General features: G+C 39.2%; 1 protein-coding gene across 1 annotated transcript; it reads left to right on the forward strand.

Annotated features, from left to right (window-relative positions):
- Nucleotides 1-1,428: 1,428 nt before the first annotated feature.
- On the forward strand, nt 1,429-16,091 carry cop1 (COP1 E3 ubiquitin ligase). Its single transcript, XM_034613327.1, has 20 exons — nt 1,429-2,155; nt 2,274-2,333; nt 2,924-3,021; nt 4,297-4,361; nt 4,447-4,566; nt 6,876-6,944; nt 7,190-7,249; nt 7,496-7,575; nt 7,834-7,897; nt 8,283-8,397; nt 9,071-9,206; nt 9,572-9,715; nt 10,684-10,792; nt 11,143-11,224; nt 11,327-11,443; nt 12,257-12,374; nt 12,708-12,832; nt 14,648-14,808; nt 15,094-15,138; nt 15,488-16,091. Exons 1-20 carry the CDS (start codon nt 1,806-1,808, stop codon nt 15,503-15,505), a joined length of 2,136 nt encoding a protein of 711 aa, XP_034469218.1. The 5' UTR covers nt 1,429-1,805; the 3' UTR covers nt 15,506-16,091.
- Nucleotides 16,092-18,006: the final 1,915 nt, after the last annotated feature.

Below are 18,006 nucleotides of genomic sequence, written 5' to 3' on the forward strand. Positions count from 1 at the left end.
ATTTTTATTTTCAATTTTCTTTATTTTATATGTTATCTTCATACAACAAATGCAATTGCTAGCTTTTAAATGTATCTTTAGATCCATAATTATATATATTTCAATGTATTTAACACAGATTGAAATTTTGTATCTTAATCAAGTATTTTTGACACTTTTAATTTATTTCAAGTCAATTTCAATTAAACACAACATGACCGACGCATGCTGCACATAGAGAGAGAGAGAGAGAGACATTTTTAACATGGTGGTCCTCTTCAGGGAAATGAATCTGGTCCCTACGTATCCAGTAGTTTTCCTCTTGCTGAAAACCTTACTTCATATCCTAACGGAGCTCCATAATGATACATATAAACTTCTTCCACAAACAAAAACATGGGAAAATCCATGTTGTGCGTGCTGACATGGAGGAACCCCTTATTTGCCCACGTGGAGGTAAAAATGGAAAAGCAAGTAGCAGTCTGCATAAACTGTGAGCATGAATATGTTAGTGCTCCGTATGTTTTATTTGCAGAGCTGCAGGTGGATGGTTGAATGACACGACGCTGTTTCTCTTGGCACGGCCACTGGCTGCACTTTGTGGATGTGACCTGGCTGCTTGTTTTCTTGACGTGAAGGCAATATCATCAGGGAAATGAAAAGGACAAACATGAGGCAGCACTCTATGACAGACTGAAATCCCGAAAAGGACCCATGTGTCTCTCAGTGAACTTTACGGGGATCTGAGATAGAACTATAGTGTTCATAAACATTTTTTGAAAAGAACTTGTCATTTAAATGCAACAGTTGAACATGATCCCTTTAGTCTTCTCATGATCTTATCAGTTTCATGATACATTTGTCTATTGATATTTACTGGATATTTATTAGACACGACATCGCTGATATGTGGCATCTTTGGATGTTCATGATTATCAGGATGATGTTTAAAAAGCACATGGTAAACCTGGAACTCGAGATCTGCCAGTCTGTCCACTCAGTGACCAAGACAGTAAAAATATAAAGGAAATTCAAAACAAGATCTCTATATGAAATGATCCTTTACAATCACCTGTCGCTACATTCAATGTTTTAGTTGAGTAATACTGTGCTCAGTTGGTTGTGGAGTGGGAATTTATGGCTGTAGTTTGTTGTTTGGGAGGGTGAAATTGATTATTTTCCTGTGACAAAATAATCTGTGATATAATATAACAATGTCTTTTCTGAGCTTTTAATAACATCTGGTTGTGGTTGAAGGCTGAGGGGGAAAACAAGTAAGTGTACCTTTGAGGATGTTTTGTCACATTTTCCTATAGTAAAGGTTTAAATAAAATAAACCTATATGCTCATGATTGTATTCTCCAGTTGAGTTGTACAAATGAAGGTAGACAACAGTTTGCTGCGTAGTTCCCACCAGCACAGTTAAACTCCTCCTCGCTAGGGGGCAGTGATTGAAAGCCGGGAGCACACTGGGTAATCGAGGAGAGTCCAAGCGATTCCTGCCCATGGCTAACCGAAGCTAACCGGCTAATCTCCCGAGCAACGCAGTTGTGGTTGCACTTGTCCGTGTGCGTGTTCCTGTCTGTTTGCTTTTAGTGCCACAGACACTTTCTAATACTCCGCCAGTGACAGACGCGACGGAAAACGGACAAGTTAAACACGCTGGATGTGCGGGCACTGTTGCTTCCTCCCAGGATGCTAGCACACAGGCGAGCCAGCTAGCTAGCTAGCCGAGACCTTCTAAAGCGGCCAAATAGCAGCACGTCCGGATGCTTTGAGCAGCGACGCAGCGGATTTCGGGGAGTTTCTCGTCGGGCCTTTGCGTGATGTCAAGCGGCCGGCCACAGCAAAGCCCTGGCGGTGCGAGCTCCGTGCCCAGCACCAGCAGCAGTAGCACCGGGGGCAGCGGGAACACAAACGGTGGCGGCGGCAGCAACGCCGTCACAAGTAATGGCAACAACTCTGGGAATGTTGTGCCCACCCGGACCCTGGCAGCAGCCGGCGAGGGCGTCTTGGCGGTGCCAACTTTGGCCGCCGTGCCTTCGTCCCGGGGCGGGTTTGCGTCTCTGAGCAGACCCTCTGCGTCCTCGGGCAGCAGAAAGAAAACCCTCCACCAAGCACCTTTATACAACGGCCTCCTGAATTCATACGAAGATAAAAGCAACGATTTTGTCTGGTTAGTTTCTGTCCCTTTTGCAGGGCATTGACATCACAACTGCTACTGCTGGGAAAGTTTCAGAACCAAATTTGAACTTGCACTCAACACAACTTCTCTTTATGTTTTGCTTTTCCAGTCCCATTTGCTTCGAAATGATAGAAGAGGCACACATGACAAAGTGTGGCCACAGTTTCTGGTGAGTGTTGGGGGGGATCTGTGTTTGTGCATTAAATTATATGACGTTTGTGTGAGAACAAGGAGGAGCTGTTTAATTATGTGTATCAGTGATGCCCGCAGGCAGAGATGGAGGAAGGTACAACTTTCTTCTCCTCCACCTGTCAACAAACTCCTGAAGTAGTCACTGTTGCTAAAAGAAGGACTCATAGTTTTGCCTCTTCAACAAGCCAAAACTGGTCTTTGTATCCTAGTTACGGTTGTTTTGCCCTCGCAAAGTGAGGTTTTTCAGATGATTTAGAGGGAAAATGTGGGGTTAATTTGAGACTGCGTGTGTAAATAGGTGGAGTGACTGACTGGTCTCTGTTGGTGTTCATTTAAAAATAAGTTAATTGAAAGGATAAAACTGTTTAGTGTGAGAATAGAGAAATCCAACACGTCTATGCTCTATGTGGTTTTACACTGGCATGTCAGCATTTTCAAAAACAGTTTTATGCAACTTAACATGATTGCTGGTTGCTCAGATTGTTTCCACCGGCCCGAGCGCCGACTGGTGCGAGGACCCCCATTTGAAATTGCTTTGATTATTTTAATTCTTTCTCCTCCCTGCAGTTTCAAGTGTATCCGCCAGAGCCTCGAGGATAGCAACAGATGTCCCAAGTGTAACTATATTGTGGATAATGTAGATCAGCTTTACCCAAACTTTCTTGGTAGGTATTCCAAAATCAAATGATACAAAAGTGACCAAAGCTGCTTTCAGACGTGCACTGAACTCCAGATAATCTCTGGACATTCTCTGGAGGGGCTGTATGTGAGAATGCAAATGTCCGAGTGACAGGCTCCGGCCTTTCTCTGGAGTTTCTCCTGCCAACCCCGTAGTAAGATCTCTGGAGAATGTCCATATGAGCCCATGTGAGAACACAGCAGGAGATCCCTCGGAGGGTTCACTACGACAAGTGGGTGTGTTGACAATGTTTCTAACATAATGCAAAAATGAAAAATGAACACACAAATATCTTCGGATTAAAAATAGGAGCCTTGCATGTAGAAGATGCAGGCAAAGATGTAAATGGGCCATCACTGATGTTGATGCTATAAACAAAACCCAGTGATCTCCTCAGCGGAATTAATACATTGCATCCTGCCTCTGCCTGCAGCACCGCCCCTCACCTGATCCCTCCGGAGATTTCTGTGTTTTAGTGAAGATGTCTGAGCGGAGAATCTCCTGCAGTGTTGTTCATAGTTATAAGTCTGGGCCCAATTCTGCGGACACTCTCCGTAGTGCATGTCTGAAAACGGCTCAACTTTGCTCTTTCCTGCTTTCAGTTCACCATAAAAAACATCTGCAATGGAAACATATTTATGTTTCTGCTCCAATTAACATCTGTATTTGCATGTGAACACATAATTGTTTTGTCTCATGGTTCACATCCATTATATTGTGCTATTTAAGAAACTTATAATGTGATTAATTTGACATTTAGGCTTAATACTACAATTAAATTGTTAACTTAAATTAAGTTAGGATGTAGATAAGGGTCTGCAAGAATATGAAAACTTCATCGCTTGTGTCATGAGGACGTCTGTGAAGAATGTTTAACCAAATACACGTTACGCTGCTAAGATCTCCTATTAAAGTTGCCCCTGCAGGTTTTGCCATTCACAAATATAGCTTTTCTATTTTTCATCCACCCAAAGCTTAACAAAAGGACGTACTAGAATCTAAGTGGTTTTCACCATTAATAAATGATTAAAAATCTATAAGATCATGGGGTGAAATGTGAATTTCTCAAATAAATGGCTAAATTTATGTTCTAACATCATGAAGAGAACATACTTCAGTGAAAGTGCATAAACAAATCAAGTGAAACAACTTGACTCTCTCACACAGAGTATCATCGCTCCACTGTTTCACCCTGACGGTGTGTCTGGCAATTACTTGCGTAGTTTTCTTCACCTCTCTCATTTACCCCCTTCCCCTGTAGTAAACGAACTGATCCTCAAACAGAAGCAAAGGTCAGAGGAAAAGAGACTAAAATTGGATCATCCTGTAAGTACAATGCATACATCCCTCAAACTCACACACTCAGGATTTTGACTCTAATCTGTTACTGATCCGTGTCTCTGTCTTCCAGAACGGGTCTAGGTGGCAGGTCTTCCAGGATGTGTTGAGTCCTGACCAAGAGAACTTGGACTTGGCAAATGTCAACCTGATGCTGGAACTGCTGGTTCAGAAGAAGAAGCAGCTGGAGGCAGTAAGTAAACAGCTGAGGATGATCACATATGTATTTAATGTAGTTTGGTCCTAACCATTACTTAGAATTGTATATCTACATCTTGACTGTTCAGCTTCACTTAGGGCTGTGCAATATTCCATGCTAAAAATATATAATGATTCATTATTTGAGCAACAGATATTTCATAACCTGTTTCTCCATGACGAAGGAAGAACATAGAGACACGACCAACAAATGCAAGATTCAAACAAGTTAATTTGGGTTAAACATGAAATTTACCGTAACGTTAGTAATTACATATTTGGTGACAGAAAATGTCCATAAGGATAAAATGGTAAATTGTCCGTATTAACATACGCTTTTCTAGTCTTGATGACCACTCAAAGTGCTTTACAGTCCAGTTTTTCACCCATTCACACACACATTCATACAGTACATCCATGGGCAGCACTTTTTTCAATGAGAATTTGCTCTTTCAGGGGCAATTAGGGGTTTAGTATCTTGCCCAAAGACACTTCAGCATTTGGAAATTGGAAGACTGGGTTCAAACCGCTGACCTTCTGGTCAGGAATTGACCCAATGTACCCCCTGAGCCACAGCTGCACCAAAATGACAACACGTTTATTGTAGTGAAAACGGGCAACATCGTCAGTGGTTAGAACCGTCTTCACCACTAGACGTCACTAAATTCTACACACCGAACCTTAAAAACATTGTCCTTATTTTTTATGCATGACAGGCACTTAACTAGCTTTTTTACAGTCTGAGAAGGTGATATAGTTTTTGCATTTAGTGTAGTGTTACAGTTTCCATTGTTGTCCTATTTGACACAGGAACACATGTAAGAATCACATTTCCAGCAGATGACAATAGTATATCAGTGTTCCTGCAAGGACCAGCTTCAGGCAGCCTTAAAAGAGTTGTTGAGTCATATGAATTGTATTATTCAGTAATGCTCGACTTGGTCATTTGGACAAAGTGTAAGTGTTTTTAATGGTTTACATTGACACACCTACTGAGTAAATGCAGTAAAACCTGGTACACGTCTTGCTCTCACTCAGCCCGGCACATCCTGTTTTTATCTTGTCTTGGACAGTTCATACAAGTCTCAGGAAAAGAGAAGTAGGAGTCACACCTTTTCCAGTTTGGAAATTTAGTTGCATCACATATAGCGAAATATCAAACAGAAGTTTGAGGTCATTTAGAAAGTGTCACCATTATATCGATTGTAAGTCCGAAGTCACCAACATGTTTATTTCTCTGATCAGTTTCTTAGTCTAAACTAAAATTTGTAATCCGATCACGATCCGCTAGGGAGTCCTAAAATAATCGTTGATTAATCATAATCGAGGTAAAAGTTTGAAATAATCATGATATTGATTTGGAGTCATTGACTATGTTGTACACTAAATTGCCAGTACCACTAATTCTTACTGGTACTACCTTCTACCTCCCTGGTTTCATCATATTTACACCCATGCTATGTAGTAGCAGGCAGGTATATTGTAATCGGCAGCATCTGTCTCTCTGTCTCTTTCTGTCACAGCAAAAACTTGGCACAGCATGTGAACAAACCTTAAGCCTAATGCTAATGCAAGGGAAATGCATTCAAAGCATGTGTTACACATGAAATGGAAATTTATTTACAGATTGTAAATTATATTTGCACACGTGCTTCAGTGATAATAAGCAAATTAACATGTGAGTTATAATATGGGAAACTATGCATTTCTAGTTTCGTTTGAAATGATTCTGATTTAGATGTGGAAAATCAGAAATGCAATGTACAAAGACACTGTTTCTATCAAATCAGACTTACATTTATTTTTTCAGCCAGACATTCAAGTAAATGTATCAATGGCGAATCGCCCATTTTAGAGCTCATATAGATATGTCAGTTAATGGCTGCATCAAATTAACACTTGCTAAAATAATGCTGTATTTTTAGAAAGTGTATATAAATTGAAATAGCAGGTATAACCTGTCAAAGGTCTCATGATGATGCTGCTTGGTTTCGATGGAACAGCCTCATCTCTACCAATGTATCACATTTCATTAAATTACTTGTAGTAAAACATGCAACTGCCCATTTCTACATATCAGTTTACTTTGCAGTGAAAGTACAAAGCAGAGTAACTGTTTGTTTGTGTGTGTTTATGAGTGTATTTGAAAGGAGAAATCATCGTCTTTAGAGGAACACAGAGGTTTTCCTCTAAGAACCAAACATTTTCTCCTATCTTATTATCCCATTGGTGGTTAAGCAAATGTATTCAGTGGCTTTGCTTGTGCTCGCATGTGATTATGTACTTTGTCTGTCCTTCCACTAGGAATCTCAAGCAGCACAGAGACAGATCCTTAGGGAGTTCCTCAAAGAAGCCAGAAGAAACAAGAGAGAGGTGCCATTGTTTTTTCAAAAGATAATATTAAACTTAGCCATATTGAGATTTTATACTACTATACAATGTATGGCCTGTTGGGATCATGGTGTAGTTTTCAAGAATGTGTGAAAATATAAGTATTTAAGTATGTATTGCAGAAAAGTCCACCTCTTCAAGGATTTAATCACTTGTAGAATAACAATGTCATTATTTAAAAAAAAACAGGCAGGTGTACTTATCTGTGTTTCTGGCTCTGTCAACAGCAACTGGAGCAGCTACAGAAAGAGCTCAACTTTCTTGAAGAAGACATAAAGCGTGTTGAGGTAAAGAAACAGAACTCATCCCCATGTGCATGTTATAAACCTGAGGCCTTGAAACTGTGAGGTGGAACTAGAACAGTGAGTCAAAGATACAGGAAGCATTTTTCCAAGAACGTTCTCATGGGAAGGTTATAGGGACAATCGGCAGCTATTGATGGAACATGTAATGTTCTGAAATGACAACAACTGTAACCGCTCATCATACCAGCTGGAGAAAGACGAACATGTTATGTCTGTGTCCTTTTCCAGGAAATGAGCGGCCTGTACTCTCCAATGATGGAGGCAGAGTGCACGGTGCCTAATGTGGAGGCTCCCTCACCAGCACCCAGGTACAGCAGACCTGTGTTCTCACAAATTATATCTGTAAAAGAAGTAAATCCATCATCATCACAGTAGTAATAACCACATTCACCTCTGTTGTTAACTTAAAATGTGATCTTACCGATCTCAATGTTTTGCCTTTTGTTCTATAATAGCTACTCTTTTTATAACTTAATATAATCCCATAAATGCTGTATAGTTGTTTGGCATTGTTTTATTGTGTACCTTTTTATAAATGTGTATTTATTTCTTTTTTTGTTGGGTAGCTGCAGTAGTATTATTGAGCCACCAGATTACAGCCAGCCTCCAGGATTTGGTGGAACAACCCAGGTAAGTCAGTAACACACAGTTTGGCTTATTGCTGTTTTTTTTGTGTATTCTCTACCACAATTTAAAAGTTTTGTCTGTTATTGTCAGAATCTTGTTAAATGTATTTTTTATGTGTGTATCACTTATTGTGAAGGTGTCTTTTTTTTAATTGGATGCAGTCCATTAGTTTGGCCTGAAATGAGAAAAAGTTCCTCTGTGATTTTAACAAATCTTTGTACACACATTTTGGATACTAAACAAAGGGCCTGTAAAGTTCAGATAACATTTTTATTGTTGTGTGAAAATAAACATCACAAATATTCTCCATAAATCTAATAAATGGGTTATAATTGAATACAGCATGATTTGACTGTATTTATAACCCCCTTGATTTTGTTTTCCCCAGGGAAAACGACAGACCTGGTATAACAGCACCCTGGCGTCCAGAAGAAAGAGGCTGACGGCTCACTTTGAGGATCTAGAACAGTGCTACTTCTCCAACAAAATGTCTCGCATCACAGGTATGAATCCTGCAGAGGATGATGTCATATTTGGAGCAGTTGGTCACAGTACGACTGCAGTTTGGTCAGATGATGAGATGACCTGTACAGATCATTGTAGAAAACAGTACAGTTACATGAGTGAGACTTTTGTTCTTAGAACTGTATATTTCACTTCAGAGTATTGGCGGGGTGAATGGTTGTCGGTCTCACCAAAGTGTTTCTGTTAAAGTTAACCATATTTCTTTAAATAAAGGCCACTTTACCAAAAGTTCTTGCTGTTACAGATACATGTAATTATCTGGTGAGATGTCTCAGCTCTTAGATTTGGAAGAACTCAGACATTGTGGCTCATGCTACAAAATCTAACCTCTTTGTTTTATGAATATGTTACAATTTTTACTCGCGTTAAAACAGGGCATGAAGTTCAGTTAAAGTTTAGTATGATTATATTTAATTTTGCTTCACAGCATATACAGTGGGATGCAAACATTTGAGAGCACTTGAATGGCAAAGGGATCTCAGATGTTTGGACCCCACTGCAGTTACAGTAGTTCATGTGTCAAACAAAAGAACTGTGCTGATCCAAAAGGCTCAGAAATAGCAAAAAAGTCGTCCGCAAACACAGATAAATATGTAGCAGCTACTGCTGACAGTGTCGTATATTTATTAAGGGTGTCTCTGGTGTTTTCAGATGAGGGCAGGAACCTGAACCAGCTGGATGATTTCATGGAGTGTTTGTCCAAGTTCACCCGTTACAACTCTGTGCGGCCGCTGGCCACCCTCTCCTATGCCAGTGACCTTTATAATGGCTCCAGTATAGTCTCCAGGTATGAAAAGAAAACGACCAAAGACAATTCATATTGTCCTTTATTTATTTATTTTTATATATATATATATATATATATATAATTACTGTGTCACAGAATGCATCTTAAAAAAGGAACACAACTCTGTGTATGTCAGTTTTGTCATTGTAGTTGCCCCTCAGATATTTGTTATATCATGTTATGAGGTTGGATCTCAGTTTCTCCCACGTGTACTAAAAATGCCCAAAAGTATTGGCCATTTAGAAGCAAATTTTATTAGAATCTTGCAGCTCAGTACCTGATCCACTATAAACAGAGGAAAGGGCATATATATGTTATTTTATTGTGAACGTACCATCTCTGACTGTGTTCTCATTGTGTTTCAGTATTGAGTTTGACCGTGACTGTGACTACTTTGCCATTGCTGGTGTGACCAAGAAGATCAAGGTGTTTGAGTACGGCACTGTGATCCAGGACGCAGTGGACATCCACTACCCTGTCAACGAAATGACCTGCAATTCCAAAATCAGGTAAGAGAAATAATCTCTTCTCATAAGAGGAAGCATGTAAAGGCCTCTTTCAGATCCTACACTGCAGTGTTTGTAGCGTGCTGATTACCTCGTAACCTGTGGGAAGTTTCCCAGAAAGCAGGTTTTACAAACTCTGGGCCTAACCCTAAGGTGATTATATAACTCAGAGCTTTCAGTCCCAGAACAGCAGATCACGCTGATTTAAGTGTGCAAGTGGTGAATGAAAAAAAAAACACCATCAATGGAGCTCTGATAATATGACTCACCATTCGTAGTCACATTCTGCCTTCATTCTGTATTTTTCAGTGAGGAAGGAGATTGTGGAAAATCGATTATGTCTTTAAACATTAAAACATGTCTTGCGGGATTGTTTTATAATAGACTCCGAACAATCCATCATCATGTTCCATCAGTGTGACCAGTCACAACACAACTAACAGTTATTTAGTTGTATCTGTCTAAAGCTTTGCACAGTTTGTTGTAGGTTTCATTTACACAGACAAAGTTACCGTGCTAACTTGGTTTAAGTTAAAGCTTACTGGTTAAAATAATCTTATTTACTGGACAGGAAATCTAGAGTTTCCCTCATGCCAGGATTAACAAACTCTTAGTTTTCACTAAAACTTCTCTCTAAAGTTCCCCCACTGCTTTCCACATTTCCACTAATAAAATTATTTTGATTAATTCATGGTGTGATAAAAGCTTTAAGACACGTGAATGATTTTACAGCCCATAGCAGCACTGCGAAGTAAAAGGAATGTGTCCATATTACTGTTTTACTTGGGCTTGAGCTGCAGTGCTGTGCAGGTCTGTATAGTTCCAATGCACATTTTATAAAACGCTCTTCCTGTGGCAAAGATCTGTAAAAACATTCTTCTTTAAAATCCAGAAACTGAGGCCTGAGTCAGATGAAGCGTGTGACTCACTGTGTAGTGAAATTGATCGCAGCCTTTGTTTGTTTTTTGCAGCTGTATCAGCTGGAGCAGTTATCACAAGAACCTTCTGGCCAGCAGTGACTATGAGGGAACTGTCATCCTGTGGGATGGATTCACCGGCCAGAGGTCCAAAGTTTATCAGGTATTATACTGAGCTCTAAGAGCATCACTTTTTGGTGATTTAGGGTTGTCTTTATTGAATTGATTGTTAAATAGTTGAGGATTCAAAGACTTCATTGTCTTTATATTGGCCTCATATGCAAAGGGCAACAGTGACACTCTGTCTGTCTTTATAAAAGATTGAGAATTATACTTAAAAGTGAGACACAAAACTAACTTTCTGAAGATCACAAACTATAAAGTTCAAACACATTTATTACAAAAAATAAAAGGGTTTAAAATGCTTTTGTGTGGAAAGATGACGTGTACGGATAACGGAGTGCAGCCTCATGGGACGACACCCTCTCATAGTTTCCCCTGGTTTCCTTTCAGGAACATGAAAAGAGGTGTTGGAGTGTTGACTTCAATCTGATGGACCCCAAGCTCTTAGCCTCTGGTTCTGATGATGCTAAAGGTGACTGAGGAATATGATTATATAAGGTCATCTTCCAGCTTTCCAGCCTCTTTATTGTATCTGATTGTTGATCTTCTCATTTCTGTCTCTTTTTTTTATTAGTGAAGTTATGGTCAACCAATCTTGATAACTCAGTGGCTAGCATCGAGGCCAAGGCCAACGTCTGCTGCGTTAAATTCAGTCCAACCTCCAGATATCATCTGGCCTTTGGCTGTGCAGGTAAGATTAGTATTTTATGGTTGAGTGTCTGGTTTTCTTTTGTCTTTGTCCTCATCTGGCCAATGTTGATGCAAATAATGATTGTGATTTATGTAAAAAAAACAAACGGCATTTATTTTTTTCTGTACAAAATTCTTTTCTACAAATCAGCAAGAGATTATAGAGGAATTCACTTAAAAATTGTTGACATGGTGTAAAGGCAAGTTTGCAGGTTCTGGCACAAGGACAGACTCAGGCCTAACAATAGCACGGTGTAATTAAGATGTTAAAAGATGCTGAATTGGAAAAGAGAGACATTTCTCAAGCAAATAATCAAATTTTTCTCTATCATTGTTGTTGCATTCTGACCCTAGTTCACACACATCACACCACTGTAATATTTCCTTCTAGACCATAACATTTTTTTGTGGTCACACAGACTGGCGGTCCAGACAAACTTCTAAAAACTATTTATTACTGTCCCACAGGAGAAATAAGAATTAGAAATATGCTTTTGTGCCTAGAATCAATTCTTAAAGAAACTTAATATTGGATGAACCCAGCAGATGTGAACTGCCCCGGGTTATTTACCAGATTCTCTGCATCGCCGTGGTCCAAGTCCACAAAGTCTGAAAAAGGATGGCCCTACTTGAACTTTGAATAACTGGTTTACTGTCTTGAATAAAAGCCACCAGGCAACAAAACAGATGGAGAACACAGCTTGTTAGATACGCACAGACGTGAACAAAGCGTTGGCACTGTAATTTTGCTAAAGCTGCCTGCCTCCATGGTTAAATAGTCAAGTGTTTTTGTTGTGTTCCCCCCCCTTCAAAGATCACTGTGTCCACTACTATGATCTACGCAACACTAAGCAACCAATCATGGTGTTCAAAGGTCATAGGAAGGCTGTGTCCTACGCCAAGTTTGTCAACGGAGAGGAAATTGTTTCTGCGTAAGTCATTTAAGCCTCATTTGTTATTTTGAGCAGTGGGGTTTAATTTTCTTTATAAACATAATGTATTATATCTTATATATGATGTATTTGAATATTTAGATGTTCCCTGCTTATTTACTTCCTGTTTAGATTTGTCTTTATTTTCTTAAAGCTCATTGTTTTCTTTGCAGATCTTTAATTTGAAATAACCACATTTCATGAAAAATACTTGTATCGATGGGAAAACAATGGAGATAGTTATACTTGATAGTCCTCACATGCAGTTTCAACATGTCCCATCACAAATTGCCCTCCAGCTCTGAGTTTTATTTGTGCCCTTTTAATGTGTAGTTCGACAGACAGTCAGCTGAAGCTGTGGAACGTCAACAAAACCCACTGTCTGCGCTCCTTCAAGGGTCACATCAATGAGAAGAACTTTGTAGGCCTCGCTTCCAATGGAGACTATGTTGCCTGCGGTAAGCGTTTTACTTTGAATAAGACGACACAGCGATTTTGTGAAATGACGCCTAATGCAGCATTTCTTTGGTGTTTTTTTATCAGTGCAGAGGCACCACTGCACCAAATGTTCAAGTCTAGAGGACAAACTTTGGCTACAGCCACACTTTTAGGTTTTAGTTTCAAAATGCATCAACTCTGCTACGAACATACCTGGCATCCGTGCACACTACTCCAGAGGTTTAGAACCACTAAAACAGACAAGTTTGGAAATGCTGCTGGCCCCGTTTTAGTTTATAAACTCCGGGATAACTCCGTCTTAATCAGGACCAGCAGAAACTGGGATATTTTGAAACGATGGCATAGACACAAATAAAAAAACTTGCTGATCGGGTCTTTTCGGTCGTGACAGGCCAGTGTAGAACGCAACATGGCTAATCAATTACAAGCGTTGCCGATCCTTTTGTCTTTGCTAACAGCTGATTTGCAGTTAAATTCTGCATTTCACACTGCTACATTTGCTTACACGTGTACGAGACGAGCTATTATTCGAGCAAGTCCTATGTACACCGGCTTGCGCATGCCCAGTGTACGTGAGGGGTCAGGTGATATACATTTTCAGGTGTGTTAGTATGGTAAGTGATTAAAACCGATGCAGTGCCAAAATGCTGACTGAGATCATTTGAGTTTAGAAATGCTGGTTTCAAACAAAAACCTAGTCAAATGAATTTAGCCTAAAGCTGCTCACTTTTGCCACCACCAGATTTTATACTCATTCCCTATTAGTCTCAACAGCAGTGGTCACCAACCTTTTCAAGCCCAAGATCACTTTTTAATTCCAAACGTAAGCCGAGATCTACCACCCTGATATCTTCCAAAAATCACACTCAGGAGGGTCATATTTATTATTTTTGGAATTTCTGTTAAAGGCTCAATGTACGAGCATAAATTTTCACAAAGAAAAGCAGTTGTGCAACTTTATCTATTCAATGCACAATATTAATATCAATACATATTTACAGCATCTGTTCAATGCAAAATATTTAGCTTCTTAGTTCAACAATATGTTTTGCAGAGAAGCTGCTGCTGCAGCACAATGTTTTTACACAGGCTTTGACTTGGATAAGGCCATAAATATGACTATTTCCTTGTATAAAAGTAGTCCTGTGTACTCAAATAAATACCAGTACTATACAGTATGAAGCCGTGCATCTTCTTCTCCTGCAAATATTTCACAATAAAAATACCTTTTTTAAACAAAAGAATGCATTCAGTCGACAGAAACGCTGGGGTGCTTTTATTTTGAAACGCATACAGAAAGTTTTGCGAACCATTTATGTTTGTGACATAAATTTAACAGATAAGCATTAAAATTCAGCTGAAAGATAAATTTCTCTATACTGCTGTGAGCCACAATGTTTCTGTCTATGTCGCAAAATTATTTCCAACACTTCCCAAACCCATTTCAAAGTAAAAGCACTCCAGAGTTTCACTTTCTGAATCCATTCATTTGTTTTAACGGGGCTTTAATTGTTATCGACAGACCGGAAGATGCACATCTTCATACCGTAGAGTCCTGGTGTTTAGTTTGGTACATAATCAGACTTGTATTGAAGAAAATGCAGTACATAAACCAGCAGCTCTGCCGCCAGTAGCGAACACGCTGCCCGTGTGAATAACAGACAACCGACACACAGCTGGTCTGCAGTGCAAGAGAGTCCAGAGAGTTATGGGGACCATTGCTCTACAGGCACAAATACCAGTATGTAAATAATTGCAAATAAAAGATAACATTTCATGTTTGTTTGTGTGTGTGTGTGTGTGTGTGTATACAGGAAGTGAGAACAACTCCCTTTACCTTTACTACAAAGGACTATCCAAGACTTTGTTAACATTCAAGTTTGACACGGTAAAGAGTGTCCTGGACAAGGATAAGAAGGAAGACGACACAAACGAGTTTGTCAGTGCCGTCTGTTGGAGGGCCCTGCCTGACGGAGTGAGTTCTCCTCATTATGACACTGTTATTGCCTTTGATATATTAATGGAATATTGAACCGACAAATCTGTACTGCTGCTAAGTCAGAAAACATTTTCATCTTGATGCTTTTGTTAAGGTGTGTGCGTGCGTGTGTGTAAGAACCATGAAAAAGACAAATAAGGTGTCATGAAGCAATTTTACAGTTACATTTAAGCATAAATTATACTGATAGTTTTACAAGTAATTAACTATTCATAAAGTAACTTAAACTATGTTGTGTTTTCCTAATATTTTGTTTTTCAGGAGTCAAATGTGCTGATTGCTGCAAACAGTCAAGGAACAATCAAGGTTTGCATTTTGTACAAACGTGTAGATAAATCATACCAACAACCACAGGCCTCCTGCATGAGATGTCAGACCATGTCATAGATTACAGTCAAAGTATCAGGCCTTTTTAAGATTGAATCAGTTTGTCATTTGGCATAAACCAGCAGCAGTTTTTTTCAAAGACTTAATCTTTTTTATTTTTTTTATCTAATATAATAAGAACTTGTTTCCAAATTAACTTGTTGAAACTGACCTTCTGAACGGTCTTGATACCTTTATCAACGTAGATGCAGCCTTACCTGTCACACATTGACTGCACTCATCCTAAACCACAGATAACACAACACGTCTGTCTTTTCTCTCCACACAGGTACTCGAGCTTGTCTGAACATCCACCGTGTCTTCAGTGGACGATAGAAATACCATCAGCCTTTCTCTGATCGGCAGAGGATCAGTCTAATGCAGGGAGACCTCAAGCTGCCTGCTGACTTAGGATGCCCCGCCACAACCTGGCTGAAATAAACTGTACCCTTCTTATTTTAGCGAGCTACACTTTGTTTGGACAGCAGTAAAAGACTTTGGACGAGTGCATCAGTATAGCAGGAGATGATGTGCAGTCATTTTACAGCGACAAAACAAGGATGGAGCTTGGGCACAAAATGGAACAAGAACACTTCAGAAAGCATTTTTCCGGCTACAATAAAACACCTCTTAATGGTTTTAGGTCAAATGAAAACATGTACCTTTTTTAATTAAGCTGTTTTTGAAGGTACATCCAGCCAAACCCTACTAGTGCGATGCATTCTCCCTTTTTAAAGGCCAAAGCACAAGACAAAATGACATGCAAAAATTATGTTTTCATGTGGAGCTTTTAAACCCCCATTGTTTGTCGATATCCAGTTTTCCCTCTTTATGTGTACTGTTGTTTTTCAGATCGGGAGAAACCCGTTTTAATAAATATGACTTGAATTTCATTCTGTCAAGCGTATCGTCAGTTCATCATCTTGCTGAAGAGTGTAGAATGTGAAGTAGCCTATGGAAGACTAATGAACATGTTGAGAGACGGTTAATATTTCTGTTTCTATCGGAACAAAAAGAACTTTGACCTCTGTAATCACAATGATTCTCATGTAAACTGCAGGCATTGTTTTGCAATGCAACATCAACATCAAAATTGTTTTTTGTTTTTTTGTTCCTCATATGTGAGCTGTTTGTTGCTTGTTAAAAAATGAAAACCTCACAGAATCATATTTTGTTAAGTAGCAATGGAATTTCTCTTCACATACTGTTGGTTAAAAAACATCTGAGCTGAGCTGCATTGTATCTTCAGGCAAACTGCCGTCAGTTTCTGTGGAGTGGTGATCCGTGTCGACACAAGGAGGGGATTTAGTAAACACCGCCAACACCTACCTATTTTATGATAAATGAGTGAGAGGTGTTTTGTATTTGTATAACTGAATAAATTATTTCGAAACAATTTCAGTCATTGTTTGGTCGTGTCTTTTCTCCATACTAGTGGCATTTTAAAGTTTCTCCTGAGTGTGCTTGTATGACTGAGTTATGTGTTTACTGCTGCTAATGGGTCTCGTATGGGGAGTTTAAACCTTGTAAATCTTTTCAATCTGCAGTCTCCCAGAACACATCTGTATAAGCTAGAACGCCAGAGAGCCACTAAATGTTGTCTTTACACCAGGGCTGTTGTACGTCCAGTGAAACCTATTACTGCAGGACACGTCCACCGTGTTCCCTGTAAACTCAAGAAATTACATGTTGCCTTCTGTAATGACATGAAAAACAGGCAAAACAAAGGAGCAGCAGATTGCTCATTAAATCTGGGACCCGACTTTCTGCAAAGTAAATTATTAAAAGAGAAAAACGAAAAACAAAACGAAAAAAAGGCATCGTATTTAAAATGCTCTTCGCTAATTGTCCTTAGGTATCACACAATCACAGCTCTGCAGTGACAGGGAGGTGTGTGTGTGTGTGCAGACCTGAATTTTCTTGTGCATGTGTTTACAATAATCTCACCCTGTATAAATTAATTGATTATTCAATTTGCTCATTAATAAAGCCCTCAAAATCATTAATTAGCAGAATTTATATCACGTCTATTAACATTTTAAAATGTTATCTCAAGCAATAAATTCATGATATGTGCAATATATATATATAAACCATAAAATGTTATTAACTACTTTATCACCTTGTTTAGGTTTGAAATGTGTGGACCTATGATCGTCATTACGTTAGATCAGCAAACTCTTCATTATAAAGGTAGGAGTAGGCCTTATTCACAGCAGATATTTGACCTGTAATACAGTAGTAGGGAAACCTGAGTGACATTGAGCCTAACAAACATCAGGAATCAAACAGCTAAATGGAACTCAGCCATTATTAGATGATGATTATTTCTTGCTGTGACATCTCCATGAGTGTAATGTAAACAAGGCCCATTGTCTGACCCAGCATTACAAATAAGAGAATGAGGGAAATGACAGGCGATCAGTGTTTACACACATGCACAGGTCTGGGAAGTTAACTTTTCAGGTAACACAGGAGGAAGTAACAGTGTGAATGAATCATGACTCTGACCTCTGCTCAGGTTGGAGCGCGGACGTATTGTAAGATGTGTTATAAGGTCTTATAATGCATCCAATAGTTGGAGTTGGGCAGAACTAAGCTGGAAATAATGTTAATATCACCAAAGTTTGTATAAGAACAATATTATAGAATAAGAGAGGTTAAATGTAGCTATTTTGGGCTCATGGTAGGAAAAACACAACTGTTATTAATAACATTAATATTGACTGTTTCTCAGTAAAATATGACAGCACATCAGTATGTAAATCACTGTCAGCAGCGACATTACACACTCAAGATGGGGATGGG

Source organism: Hippoglossus hippoglossus, chromosome 17 (assembly GCF_009819705.1).
Source record: "Hippoglossus hippoglossus isolate fHipHip1 chromosome 17, fHipHip1.pri, whole genome shotgun sequence".
Lineage (NCBI taxonomy): Eukaryota > Metazoa > Chordata > Actinopteri > Pleuronectiformes > Pleuronectidae > Hippoglossus > Hippoglossus hippoglossus.

Bases quoted from the DNA above. Each gene is read 5' to 3' on its own strand.
- cop1 (XM_034613327.1), top strand. From the start codon at position 1,806: ATGTCAAGCGGCCGGCCACAGCAAAGCCCTGGCGGTGCGAGCTCCGTG. The intron at 2,334-2,923 runs GTGAGTGTTGGG...TCCTCCCTGCAG, and splicing joins AAGTGTGGCCACAGTTTCTG to TTTCAAGTGTATCCGCCAGA. The intron at 12,833-14,647 runs GTAAGCGTTTTA...GTGTGTATACAG, and splicing joins TGGAGACTATGTTGCCTGCG to GAAGTGAGAACAACTCCCTT.